Genomic DNA, 17,849 nt, shown 5'->3' with positions numbered 1-17,849 from the left:
TTACTTCTCTGCAAGCATGCATCTATTGTCTTTGTTTCTTTATTGGATCATTCCTTGATATTTATTCAATGTTTCTTTGTGAGTTATATGGGTTGAGATGGATAGTTTGGAGCTACATAGTCCAACTTGGCCTCATCAATGAAGTGGATATCAGTTTAAAAAATAGTTAATTGGTTCCAGAATCTTTAGCTTTCCAGTGAAGATTTATGATGCATGTCTAGCTTGCACTCGACAATTCCCATCCATACTGATAATGAAAGTTATTGCAGTCTATGTGAATGTTGATATTTAAAAAAAGTTGATTTTTGGTTTTTTGCTGGATTGTACATGGATGCTTAAGTTATCAAGATATTTGCGTTATTTGTTAGAGATGGGATTTATCTAAATTCACTTAGACCAGGAAAGTTTAGTTGAATGCCCTCCTTTGTTTTATTGATTAAGATGTTCAGAGTTCAGACACACTATGTTACTTTAATCATTGGAATCTAAACTAATTTTGGTAATAGATATCAACCACCTTTCCTCTGAGCGAAATAGAATTCAGTAGCACGTTTGTTGCAAGTTTGAATAAAAATCATCATTATAACCGAGAAGGATGGGTGAATTACCCATATGTAAATATAAGTATCCCCTTAAATAACAATGTAACTGTGAGAAATGAAAGTAAAGCTCAGATACTTTACCACAAATTTACTTGATTTTTCGTTCTTTTTCATATTACTTAGTGATGAGTGATGACTTGATAACCATAAATGAAAATGTTGCTCTTTACAATGTTTGGACTACTTTATGTTCTCACCTGAAGATAGTTGATGCTTGATTAATATATGTAAGTATTAATTCTATATGTAATCAGCAGTTGGTCCAATAAAGAGTGGAAACCAAAGGTGACCAACTCTAATTTGGGAAGGGTTCGGGAACAGCTGGCGCATCTGATGTTCCTACTAGTTCAGTTGAAGCCAATGCTCATTCGCAGCCTGTTTCAAGAGTTCTCGACTCTGAAAAAGCAACTTCAAAATTGTAGATGAAGCTAGAGGAGTTGCATCTCCCGCAACGTCAACATGTTTGATATTCGCAAAGAATGGGTATCTTATGTGGAAACCTTTATTATGCCGTGATATTTTTTATCGACATATGATTACAATATTTTTGATAACTTAATGTTAATATTGTATGCAAATGGATTGCTTATATAATATGATATATATTTAGTATGAGGCATTAAATGTGATTTAGATTGATTATTGTGTCATCTACAATATATATATATATATATATAATTTACGACATACAATCACGACACATGAATGTGTGTCATCTTTTCTAATGATGTGCTTCAATGACACGCAATGTAAGTCATAAATGGTGTCATAAATTTATGAAACACAAATGTGTGTCGTCTTATTTATGACGGGGCTTCAATGAGTGCAATGAGCGTCATAAATACGGTCATAAATGCGCATCATAAATTTATGACGCACAGTTGCGCGTCATCTTAAATTCTGTCGGTGGCTTCAATGACAGGCAAATGTGTGTCATCCGCACCCATAGATGACGCGCAATGCGCGTCATAAGTGTTTTTTTGTACTAGTGTGAAACACTTGTTGGGACTATATATCGTTTTCTTTCATAACCATGAACCATGACCTACATTACGTGCCTTAAAAAGTCTATTCTAATCATACATGGATTTCTAAACATAAGAGGCTCTTCATATTTCACTTCGCCCAACAAGATTAATCTTTATTTGTAAAAGGTTTTTTTAAAATTTTAATGCATGAAAGGAAAACAACAAAGGGGGGTTCAGGAAGTAAATTCTGAATGACGTCTTGAAACCAAAGGAGGATTCAAGTTGAAAACTTGAAAAGGCAGCTCGAATATAAAATGGTGCAGCTGAGGCGATCACACAAATTCCTTGATAAGACATCGCACAATCCGAGCATGACCATGAAGGCTGGGAGTCGGAAAAATTTCCAGTAGAGGAGCATACAAGCTACCCCATTAGATCAGTGAACATCAAAGAAATAAGAAGACCAAATCATTGACTAACACAATAACCTGAGACTTTCTTATTCTTTCCTTAACCATTTTCCAAAGGTAGTTTTGATCTTGACACTTGTCAAAAAGCTATAATTTATTGAAGGATTAATAGTGTAATTAATTCTTTGATGTCCAATGAACTCTAGTTTTATGATTCGTCTCAATTATAAAATCGAGAAAGGGTATATTTTCAAGACTTTTTGATCAAACATTTTTTCAAAACTCTTCTAATTGATGTTTTCAGATCTCGAAAATAAAGAAGAAGAAAAACACTTTTCAATCAAGACAATCTCTCTAGAGTGGATCTTGGTATTTGACATGTTACTCTCAGACATAAAGTTATGCTTATAATCAGTGCAGAATCAAGCAATTAGAACAATGGGCATCTTTAAAGATTCAACAGCAAATGTGGGGGTATATTTGGAGATTCAACATTGAATAATTAAACTCACATTTCTCGAGAGTATATTCAATTCATGACGAAGGTATCTAACTCGAAGCCAACTTCACGCCGAAGGAATCATTCCCCCGCAACATACAATACTGGATCAACTTCACGAAATATTCAAGTCAAGGGTCAACTTTACGATGAAGGGGCCAGTTTCATTCAGAATCAATTTCAACTTCACAGCGAAGGATATTAAACTCACAATTTGCTCGAGAGTATATTTAAACTCATGACGAGGATATTCAATTCAACTCGGTATCAACTTCACGCCGAACGCCGAAGGAATCATGTCCCCCGCAACATACAATACTTGGATTTCAACTTCACGACGAAGGATATTCAAGTCAAGGGTCAACTTTACGATGAAGGGGCCATCCACGATTTCAACTCAACGACGGAGGATATCGTACCCACGGATCCACGATTTCAACTCCACGACGAGGATATCGTGCCCACACACCACGGTTTCAACTTCACGATTAAGGGAATCGTGTCCACCCATAACATACAATACTTGGATTTCAACTTCACGACGAAGGATATTCAAGTCAAGGCTCAACTTCATGACGAAGGGCCATCCATGATTTCAACTCCACGAGAGGATATCGTACCAACGATCCACGATTTTAACTCCACGACAGAGGATATCGTGCCGGTTTCACACAACGGTTTCAACTTACGACGAAGGGAATCGTACACAACATCCATCTCTAGATTGGATTTCAACTTCACGACGAAGGATATCCAACTCAAAGAAGGAGTGTCTGTCAATAAACTTTCCAGTTTCAGTCAATTTCAACTTCACGGCGAAGGATATTGGCCTCGAAACAAAGCAACTTAACTTGGATTTCAACTTCACGAAGGATATCCAATTCAAGGTTCAACTTCACGATGAAGGGGCCATCCACGATTTCAACTTCATGACGAAAGGATATCGTGTCCACCAGCAGCAATGCAAACCCTTGGATTCAACTTCACGATGAAGGATATCCAATTCGAGGCTCAACTTCACAACGAAGGGGTCATTCATGATTTCAACTTCACGACGAAAGATATCGTGCTCATTTGCAACTTAGCTCAAGGCAAGAAGGGCTATCTGCTAACAAAAGACCTTCGAGTTTGATTACACTCAGCTCAAAGGCACATCATTTACAACATATCTCAAGGCTAAAAGGGTTATCTGTCAACAAAGACCTTCGAGTTCGATTATACTCAGCTCAAAGGCACATCATTTGCACATACTTAAGTCGAGAAGGGCTATTTGCCAACCAAAGACCTTCGAGTTCGATTACACTTAGCTCAAAGGCACATCATTTGTAGCATCACTCAAGGCTAGAAGGGTTATCTCCAACAAAATACCTTCGAGTTCGATTACACTCAGCTTAAAGGCAAATCATTTGCAGCATAGCTTAAGTCGAGAAGGGCTATCTACTAACCAAAGACCTTCGAGCTCGATTACACTCAGTTCAAAGGCACATTATTTGCAACATAACTCAAGGCTAAAAGGGTTATCTGCCAATAAAAGACCTTCGAGTTCGATTACACTCATCTCAAAGTCATATTTAAGTTACAGCGTAACTCAAGGCGAGAAGGGTTACTATCAACAAATACCTTCGAGTTCGATTACATTGAACTCAGAGGCATGTCAATTTACAACATAACTCAAGGCGAGAAGGGTTATCTGTCAACAACCTTTGAGTTCGATTACATTCAACTCAGAGGCATGTCAAATTTATAGCATAACTCAAGGCGAGAAGCGTTATTTGTCAACAAACCTTCGAGTCCAATTACATTCAGTTGAAGGGCATATCAAATTTACAGTATAGCTCAAGGCGAAAAGAGCTATCTGTCATCAAAGACCTTCGAGTTCGATTTCATTCAGATCAAGGGCATATCAACTGCATGGTAGCAACGAGGAACTACCTTCTGGAATAATTTTCAAGACGAGGTCTTTAATCGATAAGAAGACCAAGGCCCAATTCCAGGCTCAGCCTGAAGCCCAATTACAGTTACTCCCCAACAAATGTATCAAGTCTCAAAACAAAAAAAAGGGCCGGACATAAATTGGTTGTCTTTTTCATCTTTGCCCTATTCTTGTTAACACAAGAATGTGCAAAGAGGGGCATCTGTAGACCCCAGATTTTGTCCTCATCCCAACATTACACCAAGCTTCCACTAATACATGTTTCCTGCCAACTCACAGAGATAAAAATACACGTGATCTGATCTAAAGCACGGTCACACCAAGTTGCTATTTTTTTTATGCAAAGCTATGTAAAATAAGGGCTATAAATAGCCGAATGAAAATGTAAGAAGGGGGAGATTACTCTCGATTTTGAGAGGAATTTTCAACAATGAGAATTTTTTTCAACAATACAAAATTAGAATCGAAAGCAAAATATTCAGAGGTATTCTAGCTTTTTTTTTCAAATGCTTTATTTATTTGTTATGTTTTTGTTCTTTATTTTCAGACATTTTCACGGTTTCTAAAACAAAAATAAATAAAAAAGAGGGTCAAAATCTTACTTTGTTGCTGTGGGGTTCGAAGCCACCCATATCCAGTGGCCAAGTGTCATGACTCCGGCTATTTGAAGAAGATGGTTATACGTGTGGTATTGAGCAGAGCAAGAAAAAAATGAAGACGGTTCTAAAATCCACGGGTAGAAGAAAAAAAGGGGAAGAAAATTGCTTTTATTTTAAATTTGGGAAACTCACACTTTAACTCCTCATTATTTCTTAGCTTTTTGCATTCTAGTCACTAATTTTAGTTTAATCCTATTTAGATCCCTTTCTTTCCCATGTGTTACATTTAAGTCATTAGATTTAGGGTCAAATCACCCCTAAATCCCCCTAGTCTAGCCATATTTTAATATTATGGTCTTTATGTGTACCTATTTTTATTTTGAACTCTATATTTTACTTATTTTTAATTTAGTCATTAAACTGTTATGTTTTTATTTGAATTTAGTTATTGTCCTTCTAATTTATGTTAATACTATTTTAATCCTTTAAATTTCTATTTGTATTATTTTGGTACTTTAATTTTTTTTGTTATTTAATCCCTTAAATTTATGTTTTTCTATTGCAACTCATTTCTAAAATTAATTCAATCAGTGAATTTTAATTATTTCTATTTTTTTATTTTTTTATAATTTTTTTCACTCCCTTTTATTTATTTATCTTTTTTATATTTTATCTTGTAATGCTAACTCTTTGTCTTTGTTGGTTTTATTTATTTATGATTTTTTAGGGATAATTTTAATTGATCAAAAGGTAAATAATTAAGATCGAATTTTTAAATTTTAATTTTAATTTTCACAATTAAGACAACCGATAAATTAAATGGTACCGAAAGGACAATTCAAGGGTGTTAATCTTTCTTTGACTGTAACCGACTCCCGAACCCAAATATTTTTAGTAAAACACAGATCAAGTAAGATAGTATCAAGTCAACCAAATTTTACGAAAAATAAATGAGTGGTGACAACTCCCAATATTTTATTCCAAATCAAAGCTAAATTTCAAGTCTACTCGAAAAGCAATCGCGACAAAAAAAAAAAAATAAGAACATCAGTTTCCCTTCAGAAACAGTCCTTTTTCAATAGAGATTGAAAAAGAAATGGGAAATTTTCAATAGAGATTGAAAAAGAAATGGGCACTTTCCATCTCTACTCTCATCATCTTCATCCTAGGACTTCTCCAAATTTCAAAACCCTAATCCCAATTAATGGAAATCCTAAATTCCTCTCTCCACCCAAACACGCTTCTCCTTATCCATTCACCTGTTTCTCCTCTAAAAACAACCCTTCCCCTTCTTCTGATAACGTTCCCAGGTTCATTCCTTAACTCTCCTTTTCCTTTCCTTTTCTCTCATTTTTCCTCATATTTTGGTTGAATTATCCATCTTCTTGAAGTCTCTGTCGTATTACATGATTTTGTAAATGGGTTTTTGATTTATTATCATATAAAGTGTTTATCTTCTTGTGTGTTTACTATTGGTTGCTTTCATTGTAAAATTTAAAAGGAATTTTTTATTTCTTCTATTTTTGGTTTTTCAGTAACTTTGCATCATTGAAGGACCGAGACTCTTCAAGATTTTGTGAAGATGCAGCTGCAGGAAATTGAAGATAATATAAAGAGTAGGCGCAATAAATCTTTCTCCTCATGGAAGAGGTAAATGTATAAGTTTCATAAATACACTGATTTATCCTAGTAATATGGCTTCTAATCCGAAATTATATTCAAAAAACTATTTTGTACAAGCTGTCAAGGAATTTTATCTTCAATCCATGAAGTAGTACAGGCTCAAATGAAAAAAGGAGAATATTATGCGTTTGTGGATTGATTTCTCATTTGATTTGTCTTTATAAAGTACTTTTTTTCTCCCCATATAGGTAAGGAGATTACGGATACAACAGCGGATAAAGAATGTGAAAGTGATCAGTGAGAACGGCGACGAGGAAACAGATGAGATGCCTGACATTCCATCTTCAATTCCTTTTTTCTCTCATGTGGTGAGTTGTAAGTTTCATATGTATTGTATGTTTGCATTTCAAGCTTAATTAGTTGAAGCACACGAGAAATGCCCGAAAAACAGTTCTATGTTGGAAAATGCATGAAAACGCCCTTTTGAGATCTTTGCTTAGAGATTTATCTTGACTTTGTCATTGTTTTGTTACCTTGTTAACCTTCCTGTTGAAGCAGACACCGAAGACAATGAAGCAACTGTATTTCACAAGCCTGGCATTTATATCTGGAATAATTGTATTTGGAGCCTTATTGCACCAACGGTAAGTAGTAGGAACATCTAAAGTTGTTTTAGTTTAACTCCATATTGTAGTATTTATGCTTAGATTTGATTTGAAGCTGTCATTTCTTTCCTTTAACTGCCGGTAACTACCATGAGTAATGTTTATAGACTCATTTCGAGTCTTTATGGTCAAACTATTAGAATTTATTTGCTTATATGTGAAAAAAAATAGAGAATTTGGAACAGGTCTGTTAGTTATGTGTTCATTAATCAGTTAGGTTGGGCTCTTACTCTAACCCCATCCAACCAATGTCTCATGTCTTCTTGTATCACAGTTGATATAACCATATTTATTTCTACTTACCGGTTGTTTTTGTTATTGTAATCTACTTTTTTCGTGGCAGCTGGAGCTAAAATTAGGTCTAGGAGGCACCTCGTATGAAGATTTCATACGCAACATGCATCTGCCATTGCAGTTAAGGTATTAATTGACCTTATCTTCATTTACAAAATTGTAAACCTGGAGTAACTAGTGCTCGGGTGCAAATGACTTCAATTGAACAATTAAAGTTACTGTTTCAACTTGTTTGTTTGTTGGTTCAGTCAGGTTGACCCTATCGTGGCATCGTTTTCAGGAGGGGCAGTCGGTGTCATTTCAGCCTTGATGCTAATTGAAGCCAACAATGTTGAACAGCAGGAGAAGAAAAGGTGTAAATATTGCCGCGGAAATGGTACGTTTTAGTTTGTTGTGTGGACATGCACTTTTCCTCAATTTCCTTGTGGGTTTTTAGCTCTCTTTTTATTCCTTAAGACTATTTGAAGTTATACTATCATGTGAACTTACATTAGTTTTGATCATCTTTTGTTTTTCGGGGTTGTCCTACGGGCAGGATATTTGGCCTGTGCAAGATGTTCTGCAAGTGGTGTATGCTTGAGCATTGATCCTATCTCGCTATCCAGTGCTTCTGGACGGACTTTAAAAGTTCCTACTACCGTAAGATGTCTGAACTGCTCCGGTTCGGGAAAGGTAAACTGAATATATGCACAAATATGTGATTGACAAAATACAATTTTGAGTTCTCAGAATCCAGAGGCTAATATCTTCTTACTTTAGGTGATGTGCCCAACTTGTCTGTGCACCGGGATGCTGATGGCTAGCGAACATGACCCACGAATTGATCCATTCGACTAAGAAGACTGAAGACTCTTTCCATCCCTCCTTGTTCCCTGGAAAGTTTATCGGTTCCACTCGGTAAAAGAATGTAAACGACAGATGGGAAACGAGGGAGGAATGTTATATATGATTGCAAATGTCATAACTCATTATGGTTTACGGATTCTGCTTCTTTTTTTCTCCCATTCCTACAGATACAAATAATGATATGTACCCTTAAGCAGTAGTGAAATCAGGTTAAAGTGAAAAGAGTTTTTAAATTTCAACTTAATCCTTATTCAAGTTCATTCTTCTTGACTTAATTACAAATAAGCTTCAGGTTAAAGGGTAGGGTGAGTACATGATTGAGTTGAGTCAAAAAATTTAGAGTTATTTGAGTTGACGAGTCTTATTTTATAACTCGAACTTTATTTAAATTTTTTCGGGTTTAGTTGAGTTTGTGAAATTTGATTCAAGTTTATTCAAGTTGTTCGAGTTTCTATTCAAATTTTGTTGTAAATATTTATATTATGGTATTATTTAATTTATTATATATACAGTTATATATATATATATATATATATATATATATATATATATATATATATATATATATATATATCTTCACGTTTTTATACGTGACACCATAAAGTAACGTAAACATCATTGAAAAAAAATGAAAAATACCTTTCGCTTAAATTTTTTTATTTTGATCTTTATATTTCGACAAAAATATTCAAACACCCTCTTCCTCAACTCCTTTTGCTTATTTAGGATTGTAAATGAGTCAAGCTCGACTCGACTCAAAAATTTTAAATTAAGCTTAACTCGAACTTGAATTAAAAAGTTTAAAATTCTACTTGATCTCGAACTTGAACTTAAATGGATGAAAGCTTTATATTATATATATTTTTAAAAATAAAATATAAATGTTAATATTATTAATAAATTAACTTAAAAAATCTAAAATTTCAATATATAATTTTTTCGAATAGCTCGTGCGTTTTTCGAGTTGAGTATCAAGTAGTTCGTTTTTGCTCGTTAAAATTTTGAGTTGAGTTCAAATTCTAGTCGAGTCTATTCAATTCAAATGTTGACTAAACCTTAACCAAGTCGATCTCGAGTAACTCTGATATGGTTTATGATTATCTTTAGAAAATGGGTTCTTTTCCTATCTTGGGTGTTTGGTGGCTAATTATGTTACAACATGTGTTGATAATCATGTATGAGGTTGGAATTACTTCCATGAATAGTATTTTTTTTGGATCTTATTCCTCTCGTTTTTCAAATCTAGGTGGCATGAAGGTGAAAGCCGATAGAGACGAGTCTTCCCCTTATGCTGCCATGCTTGCAGCCCAAGATGTTTCTCAACGCTGCAAGGTCTAATTTATTACCGGTTGGCTTGTGGCGTAGTACATGTTTTATGCATGGTGAACTTATATGCCTATTTGCATTTGTTTTATTGCAGGAGTTGGGTATTACTGCCCTTCATATAATGCTAAGAGCAACTGGAGGGAACAAGACCAAGACACCTGGTCCTGGTGCGCAGTCTGCACTTAGAGCCCTTGCTCGTTCAGGCATGAAAATTGGACGCATAGGTACAGAGTTCTTTCATTCTTTTGTTTCTCGAGTTTCCAATCGGTCCATTCATTTCAACTCTTATAAACTGAGTTGAAACCTTTTGACCTCAGAGGATGTTACCCCAATTCCCACTGACAGTACTCGTAGAAAGGGTGGTAGACGTGGAAGAAGGCTGTGATTCGTTGCTTCATATCTATTACTCACTGCTGCTGCCGTGGTATGCTCAGAATTTCTGTTTTAAACAATTTTCGGTTTAGATTCAAGCTTGTTTCGCTCTTTTCTATTGTTGGACAATAGTTCTGTAGTGAATTTTGATGGTAATTTGTAGACAAAAGTTATGGAACTCTTTTAAGTTGAGCTTGTATTGTTTCTAATTTTGCTTATCCATTGTTGTTATGGCATATAAGAATTCCCTTCGTCAACACTCATCATTCTTCCCATTAACACTTATCATTCTTCCCATTAACACTTATCATTCTAGTGAGTCTATTCAATTCAAATGTTGACTAAACCTTAACCGAGTCGATCTCGAGTAACTCGTAATCTGTCTCGTCTCATTTACCGCACTAAGCTCATCACACCAAAAACTTCCACTCTTCAGTTCGGCATCTTCCTCTTTGCTTTGAACTTAACTGCCTTATGGAACAAAGCAGTATTTACAGTAATCTCCAAGAAGTCAAATTAAGTATGTATGTATGTATGTATGTATACCTATATAAACGATTTGAATACTAATATCCAAATATAACAGTATTCATGTTTGAAAATATGATTTCATCCACTCGACACAAGACCGGAAGGAGTATCGGGAAAATCACGATATAGAGTTAGCAACATGGCCTGTGCAACCAGTAACTTGATCAAACACTTGCATTGCAGAGAGCGTTGCGGGACTAAGACTGCATGTTACACTAACATTTCAGTAGTGCCTCAAACTGCATTGTATTTGAACAAGTCGTGGACTATGTTGCAGGCAACACTGGTTCAGACAAATGGAACAACTAAATCACTCCCCGAAGGTGTTAATCGATCGGAAAACGTAGCTCCGAGCAGGCAATGCATGCTATTTCAGTGCATATATGGGCTAACACATCGATTATTCGTCTTTGGGCAACAAAGGATGCAGCCCAAGCAGCAGCATCGACTACATATTCGACCACTGCAATTTCATTCTAATTTAAATAGGCAATAAAAGATCAGCCGCAAATTTGATGGGATAATGTGGTGGGGAAAAACAATGAATCATATATGGTGTTGAAAAAATTATTTTCTAAATTAGGTTGAAATGAACAATGGAAGAGGAAAGACAGTCGAATCATTTGGCGTTTTTGGAAAGAAACCTAAAAGACATGACGTGTTATTTAAGTTGCATGCAATGTGAAGTAAACCTTACTAGTATACCAACACAGAAGACAATGCGTCTTCTCAACCTCTTTCCAAAGATGTCAGGTGGTCCGAAAATCTTCCTCCCATACACTGTCCATTCCACCTTAGTTAAGAAAATAATTTCTTCTATACCCATAATATGAACCATCCCATAGCTAAAATGACCTCACATAGTCAAATAATGCTAAATTGTCAAACTAACATGTCATATCGACATTCCGTTATCTAATAATGGTCGTTAACGATTGAGTGATCAATTTATTATAAATCAATAAAGTTAATGACGAAAACATTACTTTTAAAACATCAGTAGGAAAAGAGAAATATGCTCGAGCATTAAAAAACATTTTTGTAGTTTACCTTTAACTATAACAAAAGGAATTGGCCTAAAAGGTAAAAGTACAGTACAAATCTCTGTACTATAGTGTGGATTTTATTTTTATCCCTATACTTTTAATGGAATATTCCTTATACTTTTGAAGAAAACAAAAAGATCCTCTTAAAAAGAGCAAAATTACAATCTTTGACTCTTTGTAGCCGTTGGAAAAAATGTTGCAAATATATAAGAAGTGATAGAACCTTAGAAATCTAATATATAATTAATTAACTTGATATTGTTATATCTAATCATTAGCAACAAAATTTAGTTTTTTTTTGGTATATCCAAAGTATCCCCAGGCTTTGCCTGAGACTAATCCCCCGAGGTATTGTCGGGCACGAAGGTGGAGACCTCTCCCAAGAAAGTTTGCTGCATCCACAAGGGTTTGAACCAGTGACCCCTTGCTTAAACGACCAAAGCCCTTCCACTCAGGCCAACCTTCGTTGGTAGCAACAAAAATTAGTTATAAAAGCGTATTTAAATTTATAAAAATATTGAATATTAATATTAAAATATTAAATCTTATAATTTACGGTAGTCTAATATAAGGCTAATTTTTTAACATTTCTAGTAGAGCACTACCTAAAATGTTATTTTTCCTACCAAAAATATTATTTTTCCTACCGAAAATGTTATATTATGTTGTCTTTCCTTAGACATTCTGATAATGGGTAGTTTTACTATATGACAGCCTAATATAAGGCTAAGAAAAGGCGCTATCGAAAATGTTAATATTTTATTAACATTTCCGATAGAGTTCTATCTAAAATGTTATTTTTCTACCGGAAATGTTAATTTCGCTACCTAAAATAAATATTTTCGATATTAACATTTCTGGTAGAAAAAATAACATTTTAAGTAGCGCCCAATATTAATATTTTCGGTAGAAAAAATAATAGGTGACACTCTACCGAAATGTTAAAAAATATTAACATTTCCGGTAGCGCCTTTTGTCAACCTTATATTATTCTACATTTCTTTAGACATTACCATAATTTTATCTTTTAAATTCTCCATTGTATTGGCGAATCTCTTGTATGCCAGCAGTAACCAAGAGGAGATTAATTAATTTGTTATGATCATATTTACGGTTATAAATGATACGAGATAGATCGTGGGCTACTCGAGATCGATTCAGTCAAAACTCGATAAATACTCAACTTGAATAGACTCGACTCGAGTTTTTAACGAGCCGAAATGAATTACTTAATACTCGACTCGAAAGGCTTGCGAGCAACTCAAAAAAATAATATATTAAAAATTTATTTTTGTAAAAAAAATAAATTATTAATAATATTAACATTTATGTGTTGGTTTTTTTAAAAAAAATTGTATTATAAGGTTTTCAAGTACTTAAAGTTCAAGTTTGAGTTCCTTTTTTAGTTTCAAACAAGTTAAGTTTAAGATTTTTTTTATTTCAAACTTCAATTCATGATTTCAAGTTTAAGCCGAATTTAAAAATTTTAGGCTCACAATTTTTGAATCGAGTCAAACATCGAATTTAACTCAATAATACTTAAACTCGACTTAGTAGTTTATAACCCTAATCATATTACTAATTTAAGGAGGAGTCAAATTACATTATTTTAAGTAATGGAACTCGCTCGAACAGACATGCGTTTGGACAACGTGGGAGTGAGGTAACAGTTTGATGGCCATGAACGAAGGTGGAAAGAGTTGCAGTTGAGCTTCTGATTGAGAAAGATAATTAAAATGGTAGAAAATTTAAGGATTTGGGAAGGATGAGTTTAACGAAACAAGAGAAATGACGAGTTTAAGAAGAAGATGTGAGGGTCAGTTAAATGATCTCACGTGGTCAAATGATACAAAAGAAAAACTACAGTGTTATATCATTATTTCGTTATTTTAGTAACGACTGAAATAATTAATTTACTATAAATCAATAATATTAATGAAAAAATTAATATTTTTAAAATATTAGTGCGGAAGGAGAAATTTACTCAAACAATGTCATTAATTTTTGTAGTTTACCCCATAATTAATTGCTTACTTTTGTTCAAATTTTTATTTAATTTTCGATTTCTCTTCCATCACAGAGTTCCGTAGAAGTGTTTGAAATGGCTCGACTCATTAGGAACAAACAAGGAACCCCCTGCACTCTCCTGACTCATTTTCTTAACTCACCGACTTCCCTCCTGAATCATCCCTACTACAATACCTCAAACCGATACCTCCAAACCCTAGCATTTGAAGAAATCCAGGCCAATCCAAACAAACCCTATACTCACACAGCTTTCATCCTCCACGGCCTCCTAGGCTCCGCCCGCAACTGGCGTTCATTTTCTCGCAGCCTCGCCTCGTCTCTATCCAGCTCCCCTTCTTCCGGTACTTGATCCCCAGCCTGTTTGAATTCCTGAGAAAATTCGAGAATTTTATTTATTTATTTATTTATTCATTTTTGTAGAGTGGAGGATGGTGCTCGTGGATTTAAGGAACCGTGGGAAGTCAGCAGAGATAGAAGGGTTCGATCCGCCGCATGATATGGTAAATGAAACTAAAGATTTGGGTAATTTGATAAACTCCAAAAACCGGGGTTCGCCTGATGTTGTCATTGGTCACTCCATGGGTGGCAAAGTTGCTTTGCAATTTGCCCAGAGTTGTGGGAACATAGATTATGGTGAAAATGTCAAGCTTCCCAAATAGGATATTGAGCCTCCATTGACTCCAATGTCTCACAAGTAGCTTCTGAGGGGCTACGATTACTCCATTGAACATCGACCATTGGAATACGCCTATTCTGAAGAACTCGCTCATCCCTCTCTAAAACCTGAACAAGCTCCTCCTCATATGACAAATCAGGTCTCAACTCTACCTCATCAACCTGAATGATGTGATCTGGATCTGGACGGTATCGCCTCAACATAGACACATGAAAAACATCATGAATAGGACTGAGCTGGGGAGGCAACTCAAGCTGATAAGAAACAAGTCCGACTTTCTTCAAATACGATATGACCCAATAAATATCGGACTCAGTTTACCCTTATGTCCAAATCTTAATACCTTCTTCCATGGAGATACCTTGATAAAAACCTGATCTCCAACCTCAAACTCGATATCCTTACGTCGCTTATCTGCGTATGATTTCTGCCTATCAAATGCCTCTTTTAAGCGATCACGGATCAGTCTGACAGTATCTTCAGTCTCTCAAACCAAGTCTGGACCCAAAGTTTTTCTATCATGCAACTCTGTCCAACATATAGGGGTACGACAATTACGTCCATATAGAGCCTCGTACGGTGCTATGCGAATACTTGCCTGGTAACTATTATTATAAGCAAACTCGACTAATGGCAAGAAATCTTCCCAACTACCACGGAAATCAATTACATAACCCCGTAACATATCCTCCAACACTTGAATAACTCACTCAGACTGTCCATCAGTCTGTGGATGAAAAGTTGTACTGAAATTTAAACGAGTACACAGAGCCTCGTGCAAAGCCTTCTAGAACCTGGAAGTGAACCTCGGATCTCGATCAGATATGATAGACAACGGAACACCATGAAGTCTAATGATCTCAGAAATATATAACTTAGCCAGTTTGTTCAGAGAATAATTAATCCAAATAAGGTTATAGTGCGTTGACTTTGTGAGTCGATCAACAATCACCCAAATAGAATCCTTTTTGGAAGGATCAGAGGAAGATCAGTAACGAAGTCCATCGTAATGCGCTCCCATTTCCACTCAGGAATCTTAATTGACTGTAACAATCCATATGGATGTTGGTGCTATGCCTTAACGTGCTGACAAGTCAAACACCTCGCTAAAAACTCTGAAATATTTTTTTTATACCAATCCAAAAGTAGCGCTCCTTGAGATTATTGTACATTTTGTCCCCGCCAGGATGCATAGCATAAAGACTACTATGAGCCTCCTGAAGAATAATCTGTCTTAACTCATCATCTTTAGGGATGCAGTAACGATCGTTAAAACACAAAATACTATCCTGATCCACAGTATAATCTGAACTCGATCCATCCTTAACTGGTTCAATAATGGGAAGCAATGAGCTATCCAGAAGTTGTTTGGCCTTAATCTCCTCGGCCAAAGTGGGTTTAACCTGCAACTATGCTAACAGACTATTATCATCAAATAAACTCAAGTTGGCGAATAAGGCTCTAAGATCTGATATCGCCTTACGACTCAAGGCGTCTGCCACTACATTAGCCTTCCCTGGATGATATTCTATCTCTAAATCATAGTCCTTTAAAAGCTCCAACCAGTGACGCTTTCTCAAATTCAATTCTTTCTGAGTAAGCAAAAACCACGGCAGCTAACTCCAGATCGTGAATAGGATAGTTACGCTCATGCGGCTTTAACTGAAGCGAAGTATAAGCGACAACCTTCCCATCCTGCATCAAAACACATCCTAATCCAGAGTGAGAAGCATCACTGTAGACAGAAAAATCTATCCCAGATTCAGGCTGAATCAACAATAGGGCTTGAGTTAGAACAATCTTTAGTTTCTCAAAGCTAGCTTGTTGGTTCTCAAACCAGACAAATGGAATATCCTTCCTCAATAGTTTCGTCAGAGGAGTTGCAATAAGGTAGAACCCCTCAACGAAACGACAGTAGTAACCAGATAAGCCCAAGAAACTACAGATCTCAAAGACGTTCTTGGGTTGCTTCCAGTTCAGAATAGCCTCCACTTTGCTTGGATCCACCCGAATACCATCAGCAGAGACGATATGTCCAAGAAAAGTCACTTCGCTGAGCCAAAACTTACACTTGCTCAACTTAGCGTATAACTTATTCTCCCAGAGAGTTTGTAGAACAATCCTTAAATGCTCATCATGTTCTGCTTCAGTTCCAGAATACACCAGTATGTCATCAATGAACACAACTACAAACTAGTCTAAATAAGGTCGGAACACCCTATGCACCAAATCCATAAAAGCAGCAGGGGCATTTGTTAACTCGAATGACATCACTAAAAACTCATAATGCCCATACCTAGTATGGAATACAGTCTTCGGAATATCCGAATCTTTCACTTTGAGTTGATAATAACCAGACCTTAAGTCTATTTTTGAAAAGATAGAAGCCCCTCGAAATTGGTCAAATAGATCATCGATCATGGGCAGATGATATTTGTTTTTAACCGTGAGCTTGTTCAGTTTCCTATAATAATACAAAGTCTCCCCACGGTGATACACTAGGTCAGATAAATCCCCTGTCCAACAACTCCTGAAGTTGGACTTTTAGTTCCTAAAGCTCCTTTAGGGCCATACGATAAGGAGCCGTTAAAACCGGGGTAGAACCAGAATAGACTTCAATCTCAAACTCAACTTCTCTATCCAGAGGTAATCTAGGCAACTCCTCGGGAAAAATATCGGGAAATTCCTTGACAATCTGGATGCCTTCAATATCAGACTGAGAACTCCTAGTGTCCAAAATATAAGCAAGAAACGCCTCAGAACCTTTCCTGGACATCTTCTCAACTACCAAAGCATACACAACATTCGTAAAAAATCCACGACGTTCCCCGATCATTACAATTTTTTGATCATCTGATGTCTTCAAAACAGCTCTCTTGGTCTCAAAATCAATTTTTACTCGATGTTTGTCCAACCAATCTACGCCGAGAATCAAATCAAACTCTTCCAAAGGTAACTCCATCAGGTCGGCCAGAAAATCTCCCCATTGATCTCTATAGGACAGTCTCTAAAAATACGATCCAACACTATGGACTTGCCTAAGGGACTTTGAACTATCACCGAATACTCAGTATTCTCAACAGGAATATTTAGAGCCTCAGAAACGGAATGCGATACATAGGAATTGGTAGAACCACTATCAAACAATGCAAAGTAGGGAGCTGAATGAATAGTAACAATACCTGCAGTTACATTAGGCCCATCACGATCTTGTCGAAGTCTTGCAGTGTAAACCAATGCAGGCTGTTTGGCCTCAGATCTGACTGGACCCCTACTCTAAGATGCTCGACCTCTACTAGTCGATCCCGATGATCTCTCCTGAGTACGACCACCTGTAAGAGTCTGAACAGTACTCTGAGTACGAGCGATAATACGAGATTGTGTCTGAACTGTAGTAACTGACACTGGACAATCCCTTATAATATGGTCAC

General features: G+C 36.0%; 2 protein-coding genes and 1 pseudogene across 3 annotated transcripts; all 3 read left to right on the top strand.

Annotated features, from left to right (window-relative positions):
- The first annotated feature begins 6,558 nt into the window (after positions 1-6,558).
- LOC120188069 lies at positions 6,559-8,683 on the top strand (annotated as a pseudogene).
- A 991-nt stretch (positions 8,684-9,674) lies between these two features.
- LOC120188068 (40S ribosomal protein S14-like) lies at positions 9,675-14,421 on the top strand. 2 transcript variants are annotated; one of them, XM_039191605.1, is made up of 5 exons: positions 9,675-9,771; positions 9,860-9,989; positions 10,083-10,186; positions 14,099-14,101; positions 14,411-14,421. In XM_039191605.1, the coding sequence occupies exons 1-3, from the start codon at positions 9,691-9,693 to the stop codon at positions 10,148-10,150; spliced, it is 279 nt and encodes a 92-aa protein (XP_039047536.1). In that variant the 5' UTR covers positions 9,675-9,690; the 3' UTR covers positions 10,151-10,186; positions 14,099-14,101; positions 14,411-14,421. The 2 variants fall into 2 exon arrangements, with proteins under 2 accessions (XP_039047536.1, XP_039047535.1); XM_039191604.1 differs by lacking the exons at positions 14,099-14,101; positions 14,411-14,421 and adding an exon at positions 10,191-10,338 and having other exon boundaries at positions 10,083-10,150.
- On the top strand, positions 13,777-14,401 carry LOC120188067 (protein phosphatase methylesterase 1-like). The gene is made up of 2 exons (XM_039191603.1): positions 13,777-14,083; positions 14,163-14,401. Exons 1-2 carry the CDS (start codon positions 13,816-13,818, stop codon positions 14,399-14,401), a joined length of 507 nt encoding a protein of 168 aa, XP_039047534.1. The 5' UTR covers positions 13,777-13,815.
- Positions 14,422-17,849: the final 3,428 nt, after the last annotated feature.

This window comes from Hibiscus syriacus, unplaced genomic scaffold (assembly GCF_006381635.1).
Source record: "Hibiscus syriacus cultivar Baekdansim isolate YM2019G1 unplaced genomic scaffold, ASM638163v2 tig00116937_pilon, whole genome shotgun sequence".
Lineage (NCBI taxonomy): Eukaryota > Viridiplantae > Streptophyta > Magnoliopsida > Malvales > Malvaceae > Hibiscus > Hibiscus syriacus.
Note: the sequence above shows the minus strand (reverse complement) of the source record. Positions and strands in the feature narration are given on the sequence as shown.

Bases quoted from the DNA above. Each gene is read 5' to 3' on its own strand.
- LOC120188068 (XM_039191605.1), top strand. From the start codon at position 9,691: ATGAAGGTGAAAGCCGATAGAGACGAGTCTTCCCCTTATGCTGCCATG. The intron at 9,772-9,859 runs GTCTAATTTATT...GTTTTATTGCAG, and splicing joins ATGTTTCTCAACGCTGCAAG to GAGTTGGGTATTACTGCCCT. The intron at 9,990-10,082 runs GTACAGAGTTCT...TTTTGACCTCAG, and splicing joins CATGAAAATTGGACGCATAG to AGGATGTTACCCCAATTCCC.
- LOC120188067 (XM_039191603.1), top strand. From the start codon at position 13,816: ATGGCTCGACTCATTAGGAACAAACAAGGAACCCCCTGCACTCTCCTG. The intron at 14,084-14,162 runs GTACTTGATCCC...TCATTTTTGTAG, and splicing joins ATCCAGCTCCCCTTCTTCCG to AGTGGAGGATGGTGCTCGTG.